Source organism: Diachasma alloeum, unplaced genomic scaffold (assembly GCF_001412515.2).
Source record: "Diachasma alloeum isolate Michigan unplaced genomic scaffold, Dall2.0 Dall_scaffold_00804, whole genome shotgun sequence".
NCBI lineage: Eukaryota > Metazoa > Arthropoda > Insecta > Hymenoptera > Braconidae > Diachasma > Diachasma alloeum.
The window spans coordinates 63,639-90,227 of NW_021680934.1; the positions used below are offsets into that span (position 1 = coordinate 63,639).

Sequence of the window (26,589 nt, forward strand, 5' to 3'; positions counted from 1 at the left end):
GAGAGAGAGAGAGAGAGAGAGAGAGAGAGAGAAAGAGAGAGAGAGACACAGAGAGAGAGACAGAGAGAGAGAGAGCGAGAGAGAGAGAGAGAGCAATATCGTTGCGCTTTTTTTTCAGCATCTCACGGGCACCTTTATTCACACTATACTCTGCTCCACTCCATACTTCTAAGAATCCCGAAACTCCTGTTTCTTTCCCGGGCTCAATAGAAAGAAAATTCATTGACTTTTTATTCTTTGAACTTGATCGATTTCACTCAATTTTCCGACTTTACCTTTTTGTTTCTCAGTCACCATACGTTTGAATGCATTTTAACAAACAGATTCGGATTCTGCGTCGAAAAATCTTTCGAGTAGCATAAGTTTCATTCTCCGGCCCGAACTCTCGCGTATTTTGTCGGACCGTGTAATTTCTTCATAATTCAAAAATGAGTTTTCCCCCTGCTCACACCTCGAGAAATTTTTATTCGCATCAAATAGATCATTTTGTTAATGTAACAAAATATTTCTTCGATTCAAATGAATACTTGATTAGTTAGAAATGAAATAATTTTTTAAAAGAAGAAGAAAATTGATTTATCAACATTCAATAATCCTGCATTTGTAATGATTGAATTATTTATTTTATGTAATGAAAACATTTTGATTAAAATACATGTATATTCCAAATAAATAATCCTCTTTTAAAAAAAAGCATGTAACGTTTTTGTCACCGTTTTTTGTGACATAGCTTAGCTGTCACATATATATGTTTGTGATAGTTAAGCTATTGCCGCAAAAAATGGTCACATCAATAAAAAAAATTACCAATACGAATGATGAATGGATTGGTAAAACGAGCCTAATTTCATGCCACCTCAATATGGAGTGGGGGGATCAGGAAATTGAACAAGAATTTGCTTCCAATTTTTTGTGGACTACTAGCGTATGAGGCGCGCTACGCGCGCCTTAGTCTAGGGTATGATGGCATATGTCTCCCTTTTCATAAATATTTTAAACTCAGTCAAATTTAAGTCACGTCCAGATATAAATTCTTGTTCAGATCTAAATTTGTATATAGACCCAAACGTTCCTCTTCTCTCCACCCCTTGACTCCGTATCCCCAGAAAAAGTAGAAGAAAATCGCTGGGCATCGTTGGGCAATGAATTTGACTATATGGACGGGGAAGGTAAGAGGAATAATCAAATTTCAGTGGATCCGAATAGACTAGCGCATTGGGTGAGTTCGTTGGCTTACATGTGAGAGGTTCCGCGTTCAAAACCTGGTTGGGCAGAATGGTGCGATCTAACTATTTATGGATGTTACGGCGTGGTCAGAGGAAAAAAGTGGAGAAATTTATGATTTTTCGTTAATACATTCTTTGATCAATTAAGACCCTAGGAGCTGGGTAACAACAGAAATAATTTCTTAAGTTACTACTTATGCATCAGGTTAAATGGGGCATCACAATTTGCTGCATTTTTCCCATATTACCGACTGGTCGATAATGCAGGGAAAATGCTGGGGTTATTTATGCTCCATTTGAAGTCATGCATAAGTAGTAACTTTGGAAATGATTTCTGTTCTTACCCAACCCCTAGGCTATCTGAGATTTTGCACATGGTTTCTTAGAGGATCAAAGAATCTATTTTTTTTTAAATCATCAATTTCTCCACTTTTTTTTTCTCTGACTACGCCGTCACGTCCTCAAATCTTGATCGGATTTCGTAGTGCGCTCAAGCCGAATCAGAGCGATGTAAATAAAATGATGGTAAAAAAAAATCGATGGGAATTATAACTCAATTCAATTGCTATTTAGTAGGGGTGAGGAAGGAAGGGGATATGGTATCTGGATGTCGCTCAGAGACTTCTCAATGATGATTTTCCACTTCCTTTGAGGGTTGAAGAGTAAATTCGATAGAAAGATAGAAAACGAGTAGATTTTTTGGTATTTTATGATTTTTTCTAGAGAGCAGTGGTAATGGTGGAGGTAATAGAAGGATGCTCCGGAAATTTCTGATGATCTTTTCTTAGTTCTGCGGGCTAAATTGGAATAATTTGATGAAGGTTTTTGTCTTTCTCTTTTTTTGATTCCTTCTCCCTACAGTTATTGAAGGATAACAGCATATTTTGAGATATTTTCAAGGGCTGTTTAAGTGGGCAGAAAAACGACCGAAACGCGGGAAAACTTTTGCTCCACGAATTCTCTCATACTCTCGTGGTGGTGAGGCATTTCTTGTGATAATTTTTGGGCCTCAGAATTGAACGAAGAGAATTCTTACAGCAAAAATTTGCCTGCCTTTCGGTAGTTTTTTGCCTTCCTACCCTCTTAACTAGTGGCAAGTTGGGAATCTGTGTGATAATCACACATAAGATTTTTCAAAATATTTATTGAATGAATGAGGCTAGAGGGGAGAACCAGGGGGTACGGAGTCGGAGTATGCAGGAAATTGACCAAATTTTTTTTTGTCATTTTTTAAAGAAATTTCAAAGGTGATATCAAGACACGTTCTTCAAAATCTTTTGTTGAGAGTTGGGAAATTAATTCGAGTAAATAAGTTGGAGTTTCATAGACGATTTCCTTTACTTTTTCTGGGGATGGGGCGTTAAGGGGTGGGAAGAAGAGGAGCGTTTGGGTCTATATACAAATTTAGATCTGAACATGAATTTATATCTGGAGACTGACTTAAATTTATGCCTACATCTTAACTCAGTTTAAAAAATTTATGAAAAGGGAGACATATGCCACCACACTCTAGACTAAGGTGCGCCTAGCGCGCCTCATACGCTAGTACCAATAAAAAGTGTCATTCCTATGGAAACAGGGGTACCAATAAATCCTAAAAACTCAAATAATGTCAAGATCGCCGAAAGAATCGTAAACTTTTCCCCAAGTTTAAAAAACTTTTTCAATTGCTCCAGTAAAACATTTCATCAGAATTTATGAGGTGAAAATGTCTCAACATTGTCGAACCCATAAACCACGAATTTTCTTCAGTGTTGGCGACACTACCTCGAAGGAAGTGGAACCAGAAGATACGGTGTGTCGATGCTAAATCAATAAGCGATGAGGGGGGTGAGGGTGGAAAGAGCACGAGAAGTTGCGTCCGGAGGCACTTCTTATCTCGGTTTCGAGGGGCCTTTGTGGAACTGTGAGGTACATTACTATATATGGGGCTTCGGTATGTGGAGCGTCGTGCTTAATCACCTGATCGATATGTGCGGAGGGAAAGGGCTCTGGTATGTGATCGGAGGGCATTGAATTCCTTGTCTTTTGTGTGGAAAATTTCCGGATCAACTTGTCAATTGCATCAAATTCCATATTTTACTGCTAATAAACTCTCCATTCTCGCTGACAACTGCTTCATATATCCAGAGCGATACACCTATTTGAAAACATGAGTTAAATAATCCATTCATTCTAAATGAATTCTCTATTAGAATCTAGAAATGATTCATTTGATTCATGTGAATTTAATTTAATGAATAGAAACTCATCATTTGCAACCTATGAAAATCTTCAATTGGCATTTAAATTTTAATCATTAAACTTTGAAATTTGATAAACTGTTGTCAAAATTCAAATTGTAAATTGTATCAAATTCCATATTCTACCCCTGATGAATTTTCAATTCGTGCTGACAGCCTCTTCATATGTCCAGATAAATGACTCATTTGGATTAGAAATGAAACATTCCATTAGGAAATTTTGGATTCATTTCAACAATATATTTGTTGAGACTCCATAAATTTACATGTTCACCTCAATGAAAATAGTTTAAGAATATAAAATAAATAATCCATTCATTCTAAATAAATCCTCTATTAGAATGTAGAAATAATTCATTTGACTCAAACAAAGTTCATTGAATAATCATCTGTGACCTATGGAAATCTGCAATTAGTGTTTAGATTTCAACAATGAGATTTGGAAATCTTATAAATTGTTGTCAAACTCGAACTGTCGATTCACTTTTCGTTTACAAGATTTACTTTTCATTTACAACAGCTGACTTTACAGTTACAAGTTTAGGGTTCACTTCTATGTCACCGTTTGAAAGATGCCACCAGTCGGTACGTTTTCGACCAATCCAGTGTCGTTATTCCTGTAACTATGTGCGTCGCTGAAAATATCAGCCATACGGCAGCCATTACGCGTTAGTTGGTCGCCTCTCATCCGTAAATCAAAAGTGTTTGCGAAAAAAAGTGAATTAACGATTAAAACAACGCAACGACATGAGGATTTCATGAAGTATTCCCTCGTCAACCTCCATGTTAGTCAAAACTTCAATCCCACAATAGGATGACTTTTCCAAATACTTATTTCAAAAAATAGTAAACGTTACACGTGTGAAAAAGGGGGAACGTTAAACTTGTGTGTTAATATTTTTAGGGGGAGTCGTAGGGCATGCGCAGTCGAGCGATAGACTCGACAGCGATAGCCTTCGGCTCGACTCGTGCCCCCTCGGCTTGTCTCGTCTGATCTATCGCTCGGATGCGCGTGTCCTACGACTCTCCCTAAAAACATTACCCCACTCGTATTAACATTCCCCCTTTTTCACACTTGTAACGTAATATACTAATTTGGTTTTGAAGTGAAACATTTAATATGGAGTTATTCTCTTCAATTCAACAGTATTCTTATTGGGAATTCATAAACTTCAAAACTTCACTGGAAAATGTATTGAGAACATAAAATGAATAATCTATTCATTCAAAATAAATCCTCTATTAGTATCTAGAAACTGTGACCCCAAATCTATTACCCGGTCATCACGCTCAATATAAAATAAATGAAAAGTCGAAATAGGATATTAAAACGTCAGAAAATGTCAAATTCAAATCAAATCGAGCGCCTACAGTCGATGTTACATCGTAACACCTGCGAAGGTCTGATGCCGCGTTCACATACTGGTGACAAGCGGCAGCGGCACCTTACGGGCGCCGTTGTCGCTGGTATGTGCCCGCGCTGACGGTTATGGGTAGGCGGTAAATGGTGGCAGCACTTTCTCGCTCGACGCGGTGGACGCACGCTGACGGACGCCATGGCGTCAGTTAATAGAAACTAATACTGAAATCTGTATCGAGCTCTAACAAAATCTTAAATTGTATCGAGTCATCACGACTTTAAACAAACGAACCCAACGGGTTCAACAACTTGAAACCATTTAATAACAACTAGTGCACTAGTGAAACGAAATTTAATAGCAAGTGGCTTAAATTAACGATCGAACGAACGATTAACCAACGGCACGAAATCACACGATTTCGTGCCTCCACGTGGCACCCAAGCCATGCTTCCAAGGACGCAATTAACGATTGCGCCAATCAACCCTCAAATTAGCCTGCGTTATTAAAGTTTTAGTGTAGGTTAAAATGTTTATATGTGTGGACACGTGCTAACCGTTGTCGTAAACTATCAAATAACGAACAAATACATTGTGTTGTATGTATATGTGTATGTGTGAATCGTCGTGTGTCACCGTCATTCGCAGTCATCTAATATCTCTCGTTGTGTATATCAATAAATCTGGGTTTTTTATGCCATAGGCTTTTTCCCATAAATTTATCGTGTCAATCATTTCTCCGGACATTTTTGTTTTGTATTAATTTAATCCAACTATCATACCACCTAGGGTATGATAGTATCCCACGATCTTTCAGTCGACACAGAGGCGCTGATGTCTCGCGGAATTATTGATTTTTGGGGCGGTTGTAGAGGGGACAACGGGCCCGAAGCAACAAGTCACGACGAGCACACGACACTTGGTTCCTAGCCTTGAAATTGTATCGAGTCGTTTATCCTGCGATCACTGAGTCTTTTGCAGGGGATTCAAGCTCAGATGGGGAAAGTTGGACGATGTTTCGCAAGACCCGCCCACTTGGCCCGCTGTCATCAGTAGAATTAATGGTGGAGGGGGTTGGAAAACGATCGGCAGCATGAGCTTCAAATGTCCAACCGACGGGGGTCAGTGAAATAGGAATTAGATTATGAGATTGATCATTATGAGACGACTTTTCGCTAGTAGGTAGGGTTTATCAAGCAGTATTTGTCCTCTTATATCAGATCATCCTTTTTGATCACTTAATTTAGTAATTTTACAAATTAAAATAAAACTCAGAATTCTTGTCGATGACCCCACGTTTCGGCCTCCAGGGAAGCCCTTATCAGGGGTTCTTTAATCCTCAAAAATCACTATACAATAAAATTACAAATGAATCATGATTTCAAATTAATTTATTCATCATTTGGAAAACAGATATTTCGCACAAAGTATGTTTTCCATATTAATGTAATACACATTCATTTTTTAAACCCTATAGTCGCGGATTTGACTGGGGATGCCAACCATGCATCACGTAATATACGTCACCAGGGTCATACCTCATGAGGATCAAACGCCGCCAGGGTCATGCCTCACGAGGGTCAAACCTTATAATGATGACCATTATGATGACCTCACGAAGGTTAAACGTCACCAACATCATACCTCGCGATGGTTAAACGTCATCAGAATCATAGCTCATAGGCGTCATTGAAGTCACAACTTACGAGGGTCAAACTTCACCAGGGTAACAAGTTCACGAGAGTCAAACGTCTCTAGAGTCAAATCTGACGAGGGTCAAACGTCACCAGGGTCAAACTTCACGAGAGTCAAACGTCACCAGAGTAAAATCTCACAAGGGTCAAACGTCACCAGAGTCAATTCGAGAGTCAACACGAGAGTCATAAGAGGATGGCAAATTCCATTAGAGTCAAACGTCACGAGGGTAACAAGGGGACGATCAAGTTTCATGAGAGTCGATATGAGGGTTATAATGGGATTATCAAATTTTACAAAAGGCAAACGTCATGAGGGTCATAGGGGATAGTAAATTTTTCAATTTTTCAGGGCCCCAAATGATTCCGTGGAAATTCAATAAGCTTGATAATTAGCACAATTATCCCTCTCACAATTAAGAGCCTGAGATTGTTCTATGTGACTTTTAAGGATCGTCTAAGCATCGTGTTCCCTTCTGACCCGTGTGACCCTTGAGAAATTTGCTCATCCCCTTGCACCGTTGGACCCTCGGTGAACTGACCCTTGTGGCATTCAAACATTGTGAAATTTCATTACTCTCTTCTGACTCTCGTGACGTTTGACCCCCTTCAATATTTGACGTTCCCTTTGTGAGCCTTGAAGCGTTTTGTCATCATGAAATTTGACCATTATCTAGTGACCCTCGTAAAACTTGACCATCCTCTTGTGACCCTTGCAAAGCACGACCCTTGTGAGGTATGATCATTATGATGTTTGACCCCGTGAGGTGTGACTCTGCTGACATTTGACCTTCGTGAGGCATGACTCTCGTGAGGTAATGCCACAGATAATCGAATTCTTAATCGTTCTGCATCCGTTGTTGGAAATTGAAAGAAACGATTTGCCCTTGCTGTGTACCCTCGTACAATGCATACATACGTCGTAGAGTCTATGATCCCAGGATATATCTGATAACAGATGAAACCGATATTGTAGTTTCTGAGGAACTTAGATTGGCCCTTTAATTGATTAATGAATTATAATTAGTAAAGAACGCCAATACTATTGCTGTTTGAATCTGTAATGGATTCTTTGCCTGATTAACACTGACAATATTAGTATTATATTGTTCACGTATCGTGTGTGATTAGTGCACGCCCGATGGATACTTCTCCTTGGATTTGTATCATTGAGTATGCAATTTATTTATTTATTTATTTATTTTTGACTACTACTGAATGTTTTTCTCAAAGTTGATGGCAGGTAAATATTTCAAAAAACAAGTATGCTGTCACTTCCTATTCCCATTGAAATCCCCGCCACCACCCAACAGCGCCCCAAGTGGTTAATTCCGGCAAAAGCCTGTCTAACACTTTAACACGGGAGCTCGATCTCCCTGCACTGAGAGAAAAAATTATTCCTGCCAAGGATTGATATTCTCGTCAGAAGATAATATTTTTTCAGAACGAATTTTTCCAGGACAGTCATTTTCAGAGAGTTCAAGTCTATCCTCAAAAATTACAGTGATATTGAACAATCTGATTATTATGCTACATATGACCTAGACAAAATGTTCTCCGATATCTTCCGGATTTTACAAATTGGCGATTTTCTCAGGTAAAGAAAATTGGAATAATTCCAAATGTTAATAATTATTAGCGGAGTTTCTTCGAGGTCATATGCAGAAGAATATTCTTATAGATCACCATAATTCTCATGCTTGAAACTGATTTCGGAGCACCTGGAAATGACTGGCCTGGAGAAATACGTTCCAAAAGAGATATTTCCTTCTACTAAGAGTATGAAAAAGATATCACCAATAACATTTTCTTGGAAGGAATAAATTTTTTTCTCAGTGTGGTCTTTTGTATCATTTATACGTCAATTAATTGTGTTCTATATTGTCGATATTGTCTACTAAAATACATTTTCTACTGTATAAGCTGTGACTTAACGTCAAACTGTAAGTAAATAATCTTCTGTGGCAATTATATTTTCTTTCAAACTGAATTTCTGTATTCTCCCATTGGGTCTTCCCAACCGAATCCTTCATCTCTATTTCATTCCATTTTGTCGACATATTGCCTTGTTTGGTTTGTTAGTTTACCACAAAACTAGCTGGCGCCCGACTTTTGTTGTCAATCATTTATTTACTTCGTCAGAATTATATTTCATGAGCCCTGACAGTCGATAGACCCCGACTACCTCAGGTGTGAATTCCCTCGTAATTCTATAAAATTTTGTTAATTATTTTCGATTTAAAATTTTATTCAATTAATTATTCGACGAAAAAGGAATTCTGTCTCAAAACACTTCATTTGATTCAGGTAAAGTTCATTTAATAACGATCAACGTATCACCTGTGGCCTATGGAAATCTCCAATTGGCATATAAATTTCAACAACAAGATTGTGAAATTTTATAAACAGTAGCCGAAATTCAATGACTGTATATTAACTCATATTTTTACCAGCTAGACGTTAAAGATGCTTTTGGAATTATTAATAAACTATTGGGGTCAAATAATTCATAATATTTTGTTTTCCATCTGCTTTCAGAACGAAAATCGAGCACTAAGACTGAAAGAACCAGGTCTCGGGTTATCAAGTGGAAGTTCAGGTTATGCTGAACCAGATGGCACAGCCATGGCCATGTCCTCAGAGCTGTTACCTGTACCCACCCCAGATCCCAGAGTAACATGGAACTACTTCGACGAACAAGGGTAACCCTCAAAGAATATCGCTCCCGCCAAGTACGGGAGCTTTCACCCCGAGAAATCATGCATTCGAATCTAATGGAACTCTTGATCTGCTCTAAATAAATAACCCTTACATATTAATAAATTCATTCTCTTGGCTTTCTAAGTAATTGTTCACTTTTTAATTAATAAAGTCTTTATTTGGTTTAAAAAAACATTTTTTATGTTGAAAAAACTATTGAATATTAATCAAGTTTATTTAATTCCGACAGATGATTTCTCCGGGTGTGACAAGTCAATTCCCTGCTGATTTATTAATAATTATGCTGATAATTCAGTTATCAATTTTCGGTAAAAAAATTTATTTTTTACTGAAATTTTTCTTTTTTTTTTGAATCTGGAGAAGAGAATTTCTATGATCCCGGGTAGCTTAGTTGGAAGAGTTCCCGGCGCGATACTGGGGCGACCCGGGTTCGATTCCTGGCTAGGGCTATCGGGAATTTTTTCTCTCGAAATTCTAATTCTATTTAAATCTCGAAAAAAAAAAATTCTAAGAGAATTAGAATTTAGAGAGAAAAAATCCCGCACCGTCCAGCTGGGATTCGAAGCCGGATCTCCCAGTTACGCGCCGGGCACTCTTCCGACTAAGCTACCAGGAACTACGGAAATTCACTCTCCAAATTCGCCTCACACACCCAGTCACGATTCAAACCCTGGTCTCCCAGTTACGCGCCGGGCACTCTTCCAGGTGGTAGTAAAGTTTATCTTCAATTGTTTGCTAATGAATGGATGGAATTGAATCTTTTTTTAAACTAAATGTAGGTATTGTTGAACCCTATCGATCGCTATTAATGAAAATTTAATTCATCGATTAGTTTTTTTAATTTTTTTAGTTTGTACAAAATCGGTTGTCTCACAATAACTTGAAAATGACATTATTGGCCTCCGGATGGATGCCGCGTTTGATTTCAGCATTGCTCCGACGTTTCGCAAACATTGCAGTCTACATCTTCAGGGCTATGAGCTCCGATTCTGAGCTCTGATGTCTGAGGGTACTCCTTTTATACCTTTTCCTGTGATGGTGGGGGTAGGGGAAGGGAGGGGGGATCAGCCAATCATATGTTTTAATTGATCAGCTGATCAATTAAAAAACCGGGAGGACGGTTTTCCAAATAGGATTCACTTGATATCCTCTGTCCCTGTTGAGGTTATTAGGGTTTTTGTAGATCTCCAAGCCTTCTCGGTATTTCCTTTCGAAATATCCTTGAGACTTGGCCAACATTCGGGCTTGAGCGTACTCGATCCTATGGCCAGTGTCCATCCAATGGTCAACAAGTGCAGACTGTTGTAAGTGACCGTATTTAGAATAACATTGATGTTCCTTTATCCGTGTACTGATCTTCCTCCCGGTTTCACCAATGTACACTTTTCCGTATGAGCAGGGGATCTCGTACACTTCTGGTATACTCAGAGGCAGGGTTGGGTCATAAGGCCTTTTTAGCAGTTTTATACGTTTCATACGTATTTTACGTATAGTACGTATAAAACGTATAAAATGTATAATACACGTGGACCCAAGACTTGGACTCTACTTTAGTCTCTAAGCAAGCAGCGCCACTTGTATTATACAGGTTATATATAGGGGGCGCTCGTGACGCTGATACGATACGGTTCTGCCATATGGTGTCAGTTATTGATGATTTATTTTTCTACCGTTATACGTAATTTATTTAATCTAAAAGTGTAAACACCGTGTAGTGGAAAGTGTGTTCCTGATTCTGAGATATTAATCCTGAGACGTCATTACAGTGTCTTAAGTACATATGTGTTTAAAAAAATCTAACCTCTCTCTTTGAGGTTATGTCCTAATTTGCAAAAAAGGAAGAGCTTAGTTGCTCTGATGAGTTTGCCTGCAGATTCCTCGAAACCTGCTGTCGATAACCGAGGTCCCGCTGAAGCTAAAGTGTTTCCCTGTTTTACCCTTGGTATTTCCACACTTGCCACCGACACGCCCACTGCGACGTCAAGCCCAAAACCTCCTTCTGTCAAGCGTAAGCGAAAATCACCTCCATATCCCAGAGGGACGCTGGATAGCAAGCAGTGTAAGTTGGTGGATTTTTCCTTGAGGCGAAATAAAAACTCCTCGAACCTTTCCTTATCACCTTCAGTATCTGATAATTCGAGTACTGATCTTTACGCCTCTCTCACCAATAATTCATCACAGGAACCCAATCTCACGCAAATACAGATAGCAACAAAGATGTTTCCTGCGCCCATAGCGATTCAACAACAACAAGTCTGTCAGACTGACAGCATTGATGCTAGGCTGACGCGTATTGAAAACGATGCCACCTTGAATTTTGATAAATTAATGCAGCTTCTTCAAGCCTCTATTAACTCTACAAATGAGTTTAAAAAAGAGATGTCATCTTGCTTAAGAGAGGTCATAGAAACTTGTCAAAATCTGGAAATTAAAATGAATAATAATACCGATAATCTGCAGCCCCAACATGACAACCTCAAAGCTATTGTCAATGAGAAATTCTCGCTCCTTGAAGCGAATAGAGCAGCTCCTGCCCTGCCTGATCAGTACTCCTACATTATCAATGGGCTTCAAAAGAAGATTGACATATTGGAGAGGTACCGCAAAAAGCTGAACATTGTGATTCGTGGTCTCTTAACCTCTGCTGAGCACGCTGAACGAGACGTTAAAAATCTTCTCGCAAATGCCTTTGAGCTAACGGATGCTGGGCCACAAGTTCGCTTCATTCCACTACAGGGCAGAAGCCCCAACATCATCATCGTCCAGCTTAACTCCCTCGAGGCTAAAAACAAAATTCTGTCCAGTAAAAAAGATCTGATAAGGAACCCTCTTTTCCGCAATGTATTTATTGACAGAGATCTCTCTACGCATGAAAGTCTAGTAGCTAGGAGAATCAGAGAGCTGGCAAAGCTTGCTAGAAACTCAGGAAAGCAAGTTAAATTCACCTACAACAGACTCTCGATCGATAACATGGCTTATCGTTGGAATGACCAAGCCCAAGATATCATACCTCAGGGCCCAACTCCTACCAATGCTCACCAAAGCCGAGTATTCAATGGGTCTAGCAACCCTCAACCTACTTCAATCCCTGGACTTCTACAAGCTGCTGCCACCTTCCATCCAGTGCCAAAAAACTGCTGAGCCTCAACAAACTTCAAATAGTCTTCTGGAACATCCACGGTTTCGACAACCTAACACTAAGTGGCCTGTCTACACGTGATGCTAGTATCTCCTGTGTCTCCGACACCTGGCTGCTCTCAACGCCTCTCTACCCATCCTACTTGCTACGAGGCCTCCCCTGCCACTGGAGAAATGCTACAAATACCCTGGACATTGGTCGCCCGAGTAGTGGCCTTGGCACCTTCTCAACTAGCCCCTCTTCTCTGTTAAGTATCTGTAATACCTGGATTTTTTGTAAATTCGAAACTCTTGATATACGCATTATTCTTGGAAATATTTACATTAACCCTGATCTAGACCTCTTATCTGTTCTAGGGAGACTGCAGAGGCTCTTGGACCATATTGAGCTGGCTTATGGGAACGATTTAGTTACCCTTGGTGGTGATTTTAACTCCAGAGTTGGTGGCTTTGACCCCCTTCCACCTGACGTTTTAACTGATTCGGTATGTTACCCAGACATCGTTAACTCTGATGAATTTGTCAACCATCGTGGTCCTATTCTCATGGATTTCATGTCCAAGAATGGTTTTATACTATTAAACGGGAGCGTGAAGGGCGACAGACCTACCAGCTGGACGTTTTTGAACCACAATGGAGCCAGTGTGGTCGACCTGATATTTGTAAAGGCATCTCACCTACACTACGTTGCGGACCTCTCAGTTGACCTGTCCATGCCCTTCTCTGACAATTTCCTGTAACTCTCACCCTCTCTGACCCCAACCTGGACCACAATCCCTCTGCAGATACTCCCTCTCCCTTACCTACCTCGCCCCTTCCCTCTACCGGTGTCCCTCCCCCCAGTAACACCCTCACCAAACCCAAGTGGGCCCCTCATAATTCTGAAGCCACTGAAATATTTACTCAATCCATTGCTTCTGACCTCTGCACCCTCTCCTATGCTCCTACTGTCTTCCCAGATAGACTGAATAGCCTACTGCAGAACTCAATGGTCAGTGCTGCGTCTCAAGCTGGCCTCTTGCAGTCTCTGTACAGATCCTCCAAGCCTCAACATAGCGACTCAAAGCACCCCTGGGCTAAAGACCCACTTATCAAGCATAAAAAATCTGAAGTTGCGAAGAAAAATCTGAAGTTGCGAAGCTCCTTTAAATGTAACAGATATTGCCTTGTTTCTCGAAATGCCTTTCACCAAGCTCGCAGGGAATATAAGGCTCTCATTCATATTAAGAAAAAAGAATTTAAAAATAAATTAACATCTGCCCTAAATAATTCAAAAGACTCCAAAAAATTTTGGATGACGTTAAAAAAGTTGAAACCTCAAAGAAATTATTTTTGTAAAGTCTCAATGGATAATTGGAATAACTTCTATAGTAACATCTACCCACAAAGAGACCTCCCCCTTTTTATCCCTACCACCAATTCTGTACCCGCTCTAGAAAAACAAATCTCGATGACGGAACTTGACTGGATTCTTAAAAAGTTAAAATCCAACAAAGCAACTGGACCTGATCTCATCTCCAATGAATTTTATGTTTCTCTCCCTCTCTCCGGAAAGATAGTCCTCGTAGACCTTTTCAATCGTGTTTTGGTGACTGAGTCATGTCCAGAGGCTTGGGCGGATGTCCTCTTGTCCATGGTGTTTAAAAAAGGTGACCAAGCTGATCCTAATAACTATCGCGGTATCGCCCTCGTTAACCACATAACTAAGATTTTCACTTATATCCTGAAAGAGAGGCTGGAAAAATGGGCTGAGGAGAATTGCAAACTCCCACAATCTCAATTTGGCTTCAGGGCTGGTAGAGGCTGCAGCGAAGCAATCTTCACACTGCTCTCTGCTGTACATTTACAACTTCGCCTTCCAAGACGTGAAATATACTCTATATTTGTAGATTTTCGTCGAGTCTTCGACTCGATTCCGCATCACCAGCTCTGGGCCAAGTTGAGTGAAATGGGCGTTAGTTCCAAACTTATTAGAATAATTAAATCTCTCTATGATCAAGCTAAAATTCAAATAAACTGTAATAATGAAAGATCACATAAATTTGATGTTACTGAGGGAGTTTTGCAGGGCGAAACTCTGAGTGCACTCCTATTTATACTGTATATTGCAGATTTCGAGAAATTCTTTCGAGATAGAAATATCTCGGTATTAAACATTGATGGTTTTGTTGACGTCTTGATGTTACTTTATGCTGATGATACGGCAATTCTTGTGAACTCACATATTAACTTGGAGAGAGCATTCAGAGTTCTTGGAGAATACTGTGACCTTAATGGCCTTGCAGTTAATGTTTCAAAAACTAAAATTATGGCCTTCAAAAAATCCGGTAGACCGAAAAAATTACCTTCTAAATTTAAGATGTATAAAGGCGCTGAGCTAGAGGTTGTCAAGCAATATCTATATCTTGGCATCCCTCTCTCTCGAAACGGTCTATGCAACGAAGCTGCTAGGTATGCAATCAACAAGGCAAAAATGGCAACTGGAGCTGCATTAAGAGGTTTGTCTGGTCTGGGTGTCAGCTCCTGGAGTACTTATGCCACCCTCTTCAATTCTCTTGTTACCTCGACTCTGTTTTATGCTGTACCTGCTTGGGACCTTTTATCTACTGTAGACCTTGAAACTGCTCAACTTGACTTCTTTAGACGAACCTTGAATCTCCCTAAATGTACTCCGGGATGGGCTCTCAAGCTTGAGACAAACCTCCCCCACACAAGATACAGAACCATGAAACTAACTTGGGATTGGTTGCTGAAAATGCTCAAACAAAATGACTCCTTTTCACCGAAAATTTGCATTCTAAGACTAGTTAAACTGAGCCTCAGTTGCAGTCAAGATGACTCATATAACTGGGCATCTCAAATTAGAAATGTTCTACAGCTAACTGGACATGTACAGCTCTGGGAAGATGTAAATTACCACAAGCTAGCTTCTAATACCTGTGAAATACTAAATTGTTATGAACAAATCCTCAGAAATGCTGATATTGAACGGTGGAAACTATCCTCTTCATGTCAACTTGTACCTCCTTGTCCCTCTCAAGCCCCACTTTGGAAATCGAATTATCTAACTGAGAATCATAGCCTACACTGTAAACGTATATTAGCACAATTTCGTCTTGCGAACTTTTATAGTTGTTATTTTTACCTAAACAACAGTAGAGTTAAGTTTAGTCCTAATAGTATATGCAAGTACTGTGACCTCAATGAGCCTGATTCCCTCCAACATTTCTGTCTAAACTGTACAGCGACATTAACACACAGGATTAGTTTCTTTAAAAAATTCCCTCATCTCTCGAACTGCTCCCTTAGCTTCATACTCTATAACTCTGATTATATTCAAAATAAGAACATTTATAAGCTATTACTGAACTGTCTAATTGCCAGAAGATCAATTGATGTCACTAATGCCTCTTTGCGCTCCTTGCAGGCTACCATAAGCTTTTGTTTATAAGTTTATATTAATTTAAACTGCAGTCAGACATGGCTCCTGTTTTCCTTTCCCTTCCAGAAAGCTACTTTGTACTCAAGTTTCTTTCTTTTTTCTCTTCAACTAATATTTTTCTTAATTATCAATTCTTATGTATTATGTATATCATTCCCCCTCTGCGATGGGGCTTTGTATCCTAAAAGCAGTAAATAAATAATAATAATAATAATAATAATAATATACAAGTTGTATATCACTTTTCGTGTCAACCTAACCTAACAAAATTGACTCAAGTTGAACATCACTCGTTAGTTGAGGTATTCAAAATACGAAATTTCTAACATTTCATCACTGATCAAAAATCATCAGTAAACAATATGAATATTAAAAGAGCAAAACCATTAACCATGAATAGTAACAAACGCAATCGTGATAATTCAGATGAGGAAATTGATTTGGCACTTGCCAGGTTTTTTTTCACATGTAATATCGCTTTCAATGTGGTTGAGTCGGAGTCCTTCAAAAAGTTCGTGGCAGTGCTCAATCCCCATTATATTGTGCCTACAAGGAAACGATTATCAAACCAGCTGCTCGACAAAGTACATCAGGAAATCCAAAGTTGTGCTAAAAAAGATCATGAAGATGATGGTGTTCTCCTAATTGATGGCTGGAAAAACTCAGCAGCGAATAGCAAGCTAGTCGTATGTACACTCCATATCACAATTGAAAGAAGTCTGTATCTTCATTCATGGGACTTGACAGGTCTCAGTGAAACTGGTTCCCTATTAACAAAAATCATTGGAGAGGCTACAATAATAGCGAAAGAAAAATATAATATCGACATATACGCGGTCGTATCCGATAATGCCTCTGCTATGATACTCATGGGAAAATCTGTGAATATCTGGCATATTACATGTGGGAGTCACAGTGAAAATTTACTCGCTAAATCGTTAGTTGAGCCGGAGTTCACTGAACGTGTCACAAAATTACTAAGAGAATGGAAACAACCAGGACCGGAAAAAGAACTCGTCAAACTTGGAGGAAAGCGAATCATACTTCCTTGCGAAACTCAGTGGTGCAGTAACAGAGATTCTTTCCGCTGTTGCCTTGATAACTTCTCAATGATGCGTACTATTGTAACAAATGGAACTATCGTTCTCAAACCGGACAGAGCTGAATTATTATTCGACTCCAACTTTGAAAGTCAACTTCAAGATCATATTTCGATTTTTGATCCCATCTGTGAAATCGTTAATAAGTGCCAACGTTCAGAGTTCAGTGTTGCTGAGGCATGTGAGAGATGGTTCGCTCTGAATATTCCAACAAATAATAAAAATCATGAGAAAATTGTGCAAGCTCGAATAGATAAAGTCATACGACCTGCGATGCTTGTTGCCAATTATTTACATCCCTCATACAGAGGGCATCAGTTCATTCACATAGAGAAATATAAATCTGCCGTCCACAGTTTTCTCAAGGAAGAACTAAGTATTGAGAATTTCAATGATGATCCGCATTTGAAAGCTTTTGCAGATAATGAAGGGATTTTTGCTAGATTGAATGGAAAAAAAATAACGTCACCTCATCTGTACTGGTTCATGGCTGAGAAAATGCATCCAGGCTTAGCAAAGTTAGCGCAAAAACTACTCAAAATTCCAGCATCTTCTGCACAAATTGAACGATTGTTTTCTAATTGGTCATTCGTACATTCCGATTTAAGGAATCGATTAACTGCTGAAAAATCTCAAAAACTTATTGAAATTTTTTTTTTTTGGAAGATGAAAAATAAATCGGATGATGATTGGATGTCACAGTTTGAATACTGATAATCTGTCAGTGACAGATAATAACAAGATTTAGAATAGGTAGATATAACAATTTAATTTAGCACAAATGTATAACAGCCTTTTGGATATCATGGATATAAAATGGATATAATAATCACGATTCTCAATGCTATATTCCACTCAATCATGTTAACAATAGTCTTGCATTTAGTCGCAGGATTTGTATATCATTTTAAATTAAAATTTTTAATATATCAAAATTTAAGTATCTACATATTCATTTATGAATATTTTTAGATATTTTATTTTTCAATCGATTACGCAGAGCTTTTTGATGCTGACTCGAATATTATACTATAGATGAATTCTCTGAGACGATGACTTAACAATAAAAAGTACTCAATGGCTGAAGACCAAATTTCTTACGTATCACAGACTGCACTTATGTGCTGAGGTTCATTATATTTGATCAACAAATATTGACGACGAATAATATGTATTAATATTTACGACGAATCGTCTGCGACGATGATTTAGCAATAAAAAGAAAATTCTAATATTTATCACTGGAATGTTCGTCTTGAAATTTCAATTTATGATACATTTCTACTCGTTTTTCATAATCATCAATATTCAAATTACTACGACAGACTAGTAAGAGTGTTTCTTTGTATACTGACGCTGGTATTTGAATTAATTTACAAGCGAATTGAGTAAGCAAAGGATATCTTGTTTTCGCAAAACTCCAAAATTTTTCAGCACTTTTAATTTCTTTCGACATTAACTTTCCAAAGAGCCCCTTCTTTCGCTCAAATTCGTAGTAATCATTGAGAGCCTTTTGATCCAACGCGTCTATTAAATACTCAACGACTACTTCCATACGTATAGAATTGTTCTCGAAACGTTTTCCTCTGTACATAAGATGTAGAAAATTGGCCGTCAATAAAATGGGTGAAAGAATATGATCAATCTCTTTCTTTAGAATGCCTTCAGAATGATTTTCCCCTATTGTTTCAAATCTTAACCATTCTTCAGCAGCATCGGCTATTGTAGTCAGAGGCAGCCTGCCATCTTTCGCACTCGGCAGCATTTGTCCAATCTTCTTTGGGGGTTGGAAGATTGTTCGGATGTTGTTTTTGCCGAGTACTCGGCTGATGCGTTCAGTGGTGCCTCTCAGGTAGGGGAGGAGGGCCATGAGAGCTTGCTCTGTAGCTTTCGCTTGACCTTTCAACTAGCCTTAAGTAGCCTTGTGGAGGATGTTGGACAACTGCCTCCGGATCTCGTCACAGGTCTCCTGAGGAAGATGGTAGATCGCTATTTCGATCCGACAAATAATTTCCTCAGTAGAGATCTTTTTGGGGGCAACATTTTTTTAATTGTTCAGCTGATCAATTAAAACATGATTGGCTGACCCCCCCCCTCCCTTCCCCTACTCCCAGCATCACAGGGGAAGGCATAAAAGGACTACCCTCAGACATCGGAACTCACAGCCCTGAAGATGCAGACTGCAATGTTTGCGAAACGTCGGCGCTATGCTGAAACCAAACGCAGCATCCATCCGGAAGCCAATAATGTCATTCATCATGACCGCGAAAGCCTTAAAACTAACTTGGCAAAATGTTCTGAATTGATTGAATAATGGCTTAAAGAATTTGTTTGGATGTCCCTTTGATCGAGTTCGAAAATGAAAGCGATAGCAATAATCGTTATTTTAATTTATTCGCAAATTTTTAAACATTTTGTATTTTTTGAAAATCAGAATTGTGGGGATATCATTGAATATCATGCTTCAAATGAATCCAATCATCGCATGAAATATTTGTTTTAATGCCATCAAGTCGAAGTTAAAAAATGATTCCGATACATTGGTTGATTTGATTTTTATGATGAATGTTGGAAATTTGGAATTTTTCGTGAATTTCCCTGAAAGTGAGCTTTCTGATGGTTTCTTCAAATGTGATGTTTCAAATTCATTCAAGTATGTGTAAATGAAATTTTTCTATTAACATTTTGTCGAAGGGCTGAGGGGAGAGATAGAACTATAAAAAAGACAGTCGATTTTATAGAAGGAAAGGGATAATAAGAACAATGATGCTAATAACATTTAACTGAGTTGATAATCTGACAAAATTGGGTAAAAGAAAATTATATTCAATTTAACAAAATGAAATAAACAATGTATTATATACGATAGAAGGCAAAGATGTGCAAAATAACCATTTAGAAACATATTGCTAATTTATTAGCAAAAATAACTACATTATATGCAACTGCTCGCTCCACTCGCCAACCCGGAGGACTTCGCCCCCCCCCCTCCCCCCCCCACCGTTTGACCGAGTGGGTCCGACCGTGAGTGTTTTTTCCACAACTGCCTTCACCGAACTTCACTGTAGAATATCCCCTCATTATGGACACCTCTTAATATATGAGGTATTCCAGGCCAAATGAGTCAACCGTTGACCCTCACCCTTTTGGAAATTGATGGCGATTTTTTCTACGAATGGGGAGGTTGAAAACTATCTCTCGAATTTTTTCAAAATTTTTCGACAGTCCTGTTTGGAGATATGATTTTCTTGTTTTTTCCGATTTTTTTTCAGTAACTTGAGTTCTATCCATCCAATTTTGATTTATTAAACGTCAAATTTTTTCATTTTTTACTCCCTATAAGAATATTTTCAATAAATTTTTTTTTTCGATATTTAGATGCTCATAATAACGAATTTTCTAAAAAAAGATGAAATAGTTGAATTTTGCAAATTATGTAACTTTTAATTTGTTTCATTTTTTTCAGTAGTTCTAATAATCAAAACAAGTATTTTGAGCCATCATACAAGTTGGGGATCCTCCTGGATCTATTTTATTTTCAATTTTCTCTCTTCGAAAGTCCGCAAATTTGGTCAAAACACCCCAAATTGCCGTTTGACTTTGATTATAGACAGTATGAAGTGAATTGGACTGTATATCTATATATTACATATTTTTTCTATATTTTATCGAAATCTTTTTGGGGTGTTTTGACCAAATTTGCGAAATTTTGAAAAGAAAAAATTAAAAATAAAATAGATCCAGGCGGATGCCCAACTTGAATGACGGCTTCAAATACTTGTTTTGACTATAAGAATTACTGAAAAAAAATGACAATTTTCAAAATTCAACTCTTTCAACTTTTTTTTTTTAGAAAAGTCGTTATTATGAGCATCTAAAGATCGAAAAAAATTTTTTACTAAAAACATTCTTATAGGCAGTGAAAAATGTAAAATTTTGACTCTTAATAAATCAAAATCGGATGGATAGAACTCGAGTTATTGAAGAAAAACGGAAAAACGAGAAAAAAATCATATCTCCAAACTGGGCTGCCAAAAAATTCTGAAAAAATTTGAGAGATAGTTTTTCAAGCCCCCCTCTCCCAATCGTAGAAAAAATCGCCATTAATTTTCAAGAGGGTGAGGGTCAACGGTTGAGTCATTTGGCGTGTAATACCTCATATAGGTCTCTCCCTCCGCCCTTTTCTCGCTGTGTATGTGATTGGAAAAGTTCGAGGACTTAGCATTTTCATTTTTTTTCAATAATAATAATAATAACACTCGGATAAGCTTCACTTTCTTTCAGATTCCTGTTTTCGCTTCATTAGGCCTTTTATTTCTATTCCTACTCAACAATGACAGACCTTGGTACAGTTTTCTTTATGTGCATGTACTGTAAATTCTCCTATTTAATTACTTTTCAGATAATTATACAGGATTTTTTTTGCACTATTATAACCACCACAAATGACAAGTTTTACCGTTAACTATTTTTCGTAAAATGAAGTTGACATTGATAGAGATATTTTTTTGTACACTCGAATATGAAAGTACGAATTCATCGGTTCAATTGCCTTGAATTGAAGGGAAGAAGTCCCAAAAATAACCAGCATTTTTTCTATTATATATATGAGGATATTGGGGGGAATATTTGTAAAAGTTGTAGCTGAGAGTGCCTCCTAAGTGGAATCGAATTTCAGATGAAAAAAAAGCAGAACTTCGAAAATGTTTTGGAGCAATACTTCATATACAGATTTTGGTGGAATCGCTGGACCCCCCCCGTGGACACCCTCCCCATATGAGCACTTCCCATGTTACAACGTCCCCGGAATTTCCCCCCCCCCCCCCTTAATTTTTTTTTATTATATACACAGATAGAAGAGCAATTTCCCACTTGTTTTATTTATAAATTATTCAAATTATCCCAAATTTATAATAAAAATTTTCAGATACGTTTCTAGAGGTGGCTTAAGAGCTGGTGAGGACCCCTACGCCAGGAACAAATTCAATCAGGAGGCGTCGGATGGTCTACCAAGCAACCGAGATATTCCAGACACCCGAAGTGCAATGTAAGTAACTTCATGTCAATTGTTTCACCGAGTAAAATTGATAGAAACGTCAAGACCCTGGCTATTTCTCGAGAAATAAATATAATGGAATTAACGGATACACGGGGGAGTCGAAATGTCGATATCAGACGCAAGCCTTGGAAAAACATCAGATCTATCAATCCGTTTATGTGTTATTTCCGGAAATATCAGAAAATACTGACAGGATGTCTGTCTAACAGAACTATCGCCCTGATTGCCTCACATATTTGGGAGGAAATGGAGATGTCAGAGAGAATTGTTTATGTCAGAATTGCGGCTAGAGAAGCTCGAAGGAGGAGACACATTGCGGTGATGAAGAAAGTTGGGATGAATTTGTGATTCTTATTCTTTTATTTTTGGGTGAATTAGAGGGATCGTCAGTATTTCATTTCTTGTTGTATTTATTTAAATAGTTTGGGGGATTGATGAATGAATAGTTCAGGAAATTTCGGGTTAAAACATCAGTATGACAACCTTTTTATCTCCAATAGTTTTGGAAAAAAACCCATAAAACAGTTTTTTTGCTCAATTTTTACTTTTGAAATTCTAGAGGAACTATTGGAGATAAAAAATCGTCATCTTGAGTTTTTCAGCTTGAATTTCCTGGGCTATCGACTGGGGTCAAAAGGAACCCCAGGTCATCAATACATCTCAACATCTTGTTTTCCGAAACTTGGAAATTTCACGATAACATGCATTATGAATTGTTTGAAAAATTGACAAAAATTATTTATATTTTGAAATTTGTATTTTCCATGTGAATAAGCCATCATTGATCCATCTCATTCAGTATTAAGAGCCTAATAACAAGTTTGATTGTCCAACCATTTTCCCCTCGATTAAAAACATGGAAAGCTGTCTGGAGTCATGAAGAGACATTACGAGTGTCGTTTTTATTGCTCAAGGTTTGGCTGTACGATCACGTAGCGAGCAGCGTAGCAGGGGCTTCAAGTAGGCAATACCATTAAGCAGGGGGACTACCCCTTAAACTTCACAAACTCAATCCCATTGCTTCAGCTCCACATACATATAGAAAGGAGAAAAAGAGAGAGAACAGAGGGGGATTCTTATTTCAGTCGTGACAGCCCTTGAGCCTTTTACCCGCCCTTTATCTCGAGCCTGACTCCTCCAACGAGTTTTCCCACCATTCTCGTGCTCTCTTGATGGTGGTGTCTCCATGCTGGACGGTGAAGGATTCAATTTTTGTGCGAATTTCAACTGTAGTACTTTGCAAATTAAAAGACCTTGTAATTTTGAGGAAACAATCGATGGAATAAATGACTTTGAGGTGCAATCATGAGTTGAAATTTCGTGGACAGTTGACTAGCAATTTTCAGAAGAGTGACATTGAACTCGATTTACGGAGAAAACAATGCTGGAGTTTCAGATGTCACTGAAAATTAAATTCCGAATTTTTGAGCAGCAGAAAGACGAGAATGTTTTAACTCACGCAAATTACATAAAAATAATCTGATAAAATTTTTGATGGCAGTGGATATTTGGAGCAGGATAAATAAATATGTGTGGATAGTATATTGAGTAGACGCAATGAGAGAGTATTTATTTTTACACGAGGTTAGGTTAGGATCTTACATTTACATATACATAGAAAACTTCTTCATCTATTCAATCTATACTTGTGTGAGTGATAACGAGTATAAATGACGATTACAGGATATTGCCAACAATTTTTAGTCTCCAATTCTCAATTTCTGTCATTTATTCTATTCATTCTATCAAAAGACAAGGATAGAAATCGAATTTATGGCTGTTCTTCCATTATTCGAAGAATTATATCGATTTTAGAACTGTCGGAAGAAATTGAAAAAAAATTTTTTTTTAATTTCATCCCGCCTACGTTTTTTTACATTTTTTTTATTTTGTCTCGTTAAAATTAGATCATAAAAATTCCAAAATATTCATATCCCGCCCATATTCGAAGAAGACACAGTGATTCCCATTTTCCACCGATATATAGATCTGAAGACAAACAAGTTTTCTTCATTTTTTAGCCGATCATCCCTTTTTAAAAATTTTTAGTCTCCAATTCGTGATTTTTGTAATTCATTGGCATTTATGTCATTCTTTCGAATCGAATTTATTGATTTAAAAAATCGATAAATTCGATTCGAATTGAATTTTATCGACTTTAAAAATTTTCAGGAATACATGGAGAAATTTTCATATTACCCAAATGAGGTTTCGAATGACTTTCGTTTTGTGTATTTGTTTGGATCACAAAAAAAAACTTTTTATTAATCTTTAACATAATTCCTCTTCATTCAATATTGTAACATGTGAATTGAGGAAAAAATATATATATTTAATAAAAATATAAATAGATAAAATTAAGTTAATCTAATTGTGAAGACGGAAATGAAAGTAAAATAAAATAAAGTAGAATAGTATAAATTAATCTAGATTTCAATCAATTGAAAGCTCAAGAATAATAGTTGAGTTGATAGTTCAGTTTATAATTACTTCAATTATTAATTGGTCATTTTAGTGAGTGATTTATATCATCAAAAATTGGTGATAGATTCTTAAAAAAAATTAATGACTTATTCCTTGAAATAAAAACTTTTTTTCTCTGTTAAGCAGATCGATAGAATTTTTCATATATTTTTTTAAACAGCTTTTAATACTCAAAAAATTCCATAATTACTGCCGCAAGGCCTAATATTGATTCCATTTCATGAAAGACTATTCTCTTCATGTAATATCACCCGCAAGAAAAATTCTAAACCTGTCGAACGTAGGTCATACCATCACAGTCCTATTTCTAAGGCTATTGCATCAACGCTCCAGGAGACGGATGTTCGATATTGTGTGTTACCCATGGAGTTCACCCCAGTAAACCATGAATATTCCGGATGAAAAGAGATCTGATGAAGCGTCTGGAACTCAATTCATCGCAGATGTCATAAAACTCATGTGTGCGACGGTAATTGGTATACATCGATGTCACCATCGTCAGGGCATTCACCGAGGAAGATCCGATGCATCGAGATACGTGGCAGCGTATCGGCCAAGAAAAGTTTTGACTCCGTTTGTACAAAACACNAAAACATCAGGCCGATCGCTGCCGTGTATCTATACACGAAGCAACTACCCCCTCCACTACCTCCCAATCATATCCATTAAATAAAATACAAACGTGACGAGCTACATGAAAAATACTCTTAGTTACATTATATAAATTGGCCACAAGCTTCTCATTGATGTAACTATTTTTTTGTTCGAAGCAATGTTTAAAAAAATACGCGCATAGCAACGGGGTCATATGCACATTCTCGCATTTCACATCAACTCCTATCATTTTTTTGTTACGGAGTTGGTACCAATGCAATACAACCACACGCACCAAGGAGGGAAGGCCGGGCATTTACAAATTGAATATGGTGCACGAATGATGAATTCCACAGATATTTTTCAATCGAGTTTCGTGCACAAATGAATTCTCGAAGAAGCAAATTCAGTCGGAAAATCTTGAATAAATAATTAAAAGTCGGTGCAAATAACGACTGTGGAATAGAACTATTTGTTTTACTTCGATTGTTAATTGGAAAGATGATTTATCGTGTGAAAAATAAATGAGCCGAATTGAATTGAAAATGAAAAAATTTACAGGATATAAAAACGATTCCTTGTTTATTTTGAAAAAAATAATGAAATCTCCCTAAAAAAACAAAAACACATGTTTTTGTAAAAAAACTGCGCCAAGAAAAAGTTTTGTTTGGTTCTTACTGGGAAGTAGAAATTTTTGAAAAATACAAAGAAATGAAAAAGAAAGCCAAGTCAGCAATGTCGAATAAACGAAAATAATGCACAATCAGATTTCTATAAGAGAAATAGTTTCAAATCGAATGAGGATTTTAAAAAAATTCTTGATGAAATAAAAAATTAGTAGAAGGAGGACCAACGTTCTTGGCGCGGAGTTTTTCAACTCATTGTCTAGTATCAATCTAATTCTCCATCTTCTGATCCGCGCCAAGGACGTTGGTCCTCCTTCTACTAATTTTTTATTTCATCAAGAATTTTTTTAAAATCCTCATTCGATTTGAAACTATTTCTCTTATAGAAATCTGATTGTGCATTATTTTCGTTTATTCGACATTGCTGACTTGGCTTTCTTTTTCATTTCTTTGTATTTTTCAAAAATTTCTACTTCCTAGTAAGAACCAAACAAAACTTTTTCTTGGCGCAGTTTTTTTTACAAAAACATGTGTTTTTGTTTTTTTAGGGATTGAATATTTAATCCCGAAAACGTGTGTTCTAGAATTTTCCATGAAGCGTTGAGTTTCACTTCTCCGGATGATGTTGGCGGAGCCCAAGTATAGGTTATCAAAATGCGATCCTGAGAAGAGTTCAGGACATTGAAACTTGGTGTACAAGCCGAAAATGTTATTCCATCTAGTTCTCTCGTGTTGCATTAAACATACAAATGTGCAGCGTGGGTCTAGGAAGAAAACATGTCAACTGCTGGGGGTGAGAATTTTCAGGTGGAAATGTGCGTTTTGTATTTATCAGGTACCTCACAACTCCAAGGTTGAGTTATTTCCTTATTTTAACGGTTGTCAAATTATCTAGTGTCGTGGG

General features: G+C 37.6%; 1 protein-coding gene across 1 annotated transcript in view; it reads left to right on the plus strand.

Moving 5' to 3' along the window:
- LOC114841553 overlaps window positions 1–26,330 on the plus strand; it is a 50,727-nt gene extending 24,397 nt beyond the window's left edge. The window contains exons 3-5 of the mRNA XM_029126574.1: window positions 9,060–9,223; window positions 21,850–21,969; window positions 26,270–26,330. Of these exons, the coding sequence (XP_028982407.1) occupies window positions 9,060–9,223; window positions 21,850–21,969; window positions 26,270–26,330 (345 nt within the window). The remainder of the gene's footprint in view (window positions 1–9,059; window positions 9,224–21,849; window positions 21,970–26,269) is intronic.
- The last annotated feature ends 259 nt before the right edge of the window (window positions 26,331–26,589 follow it).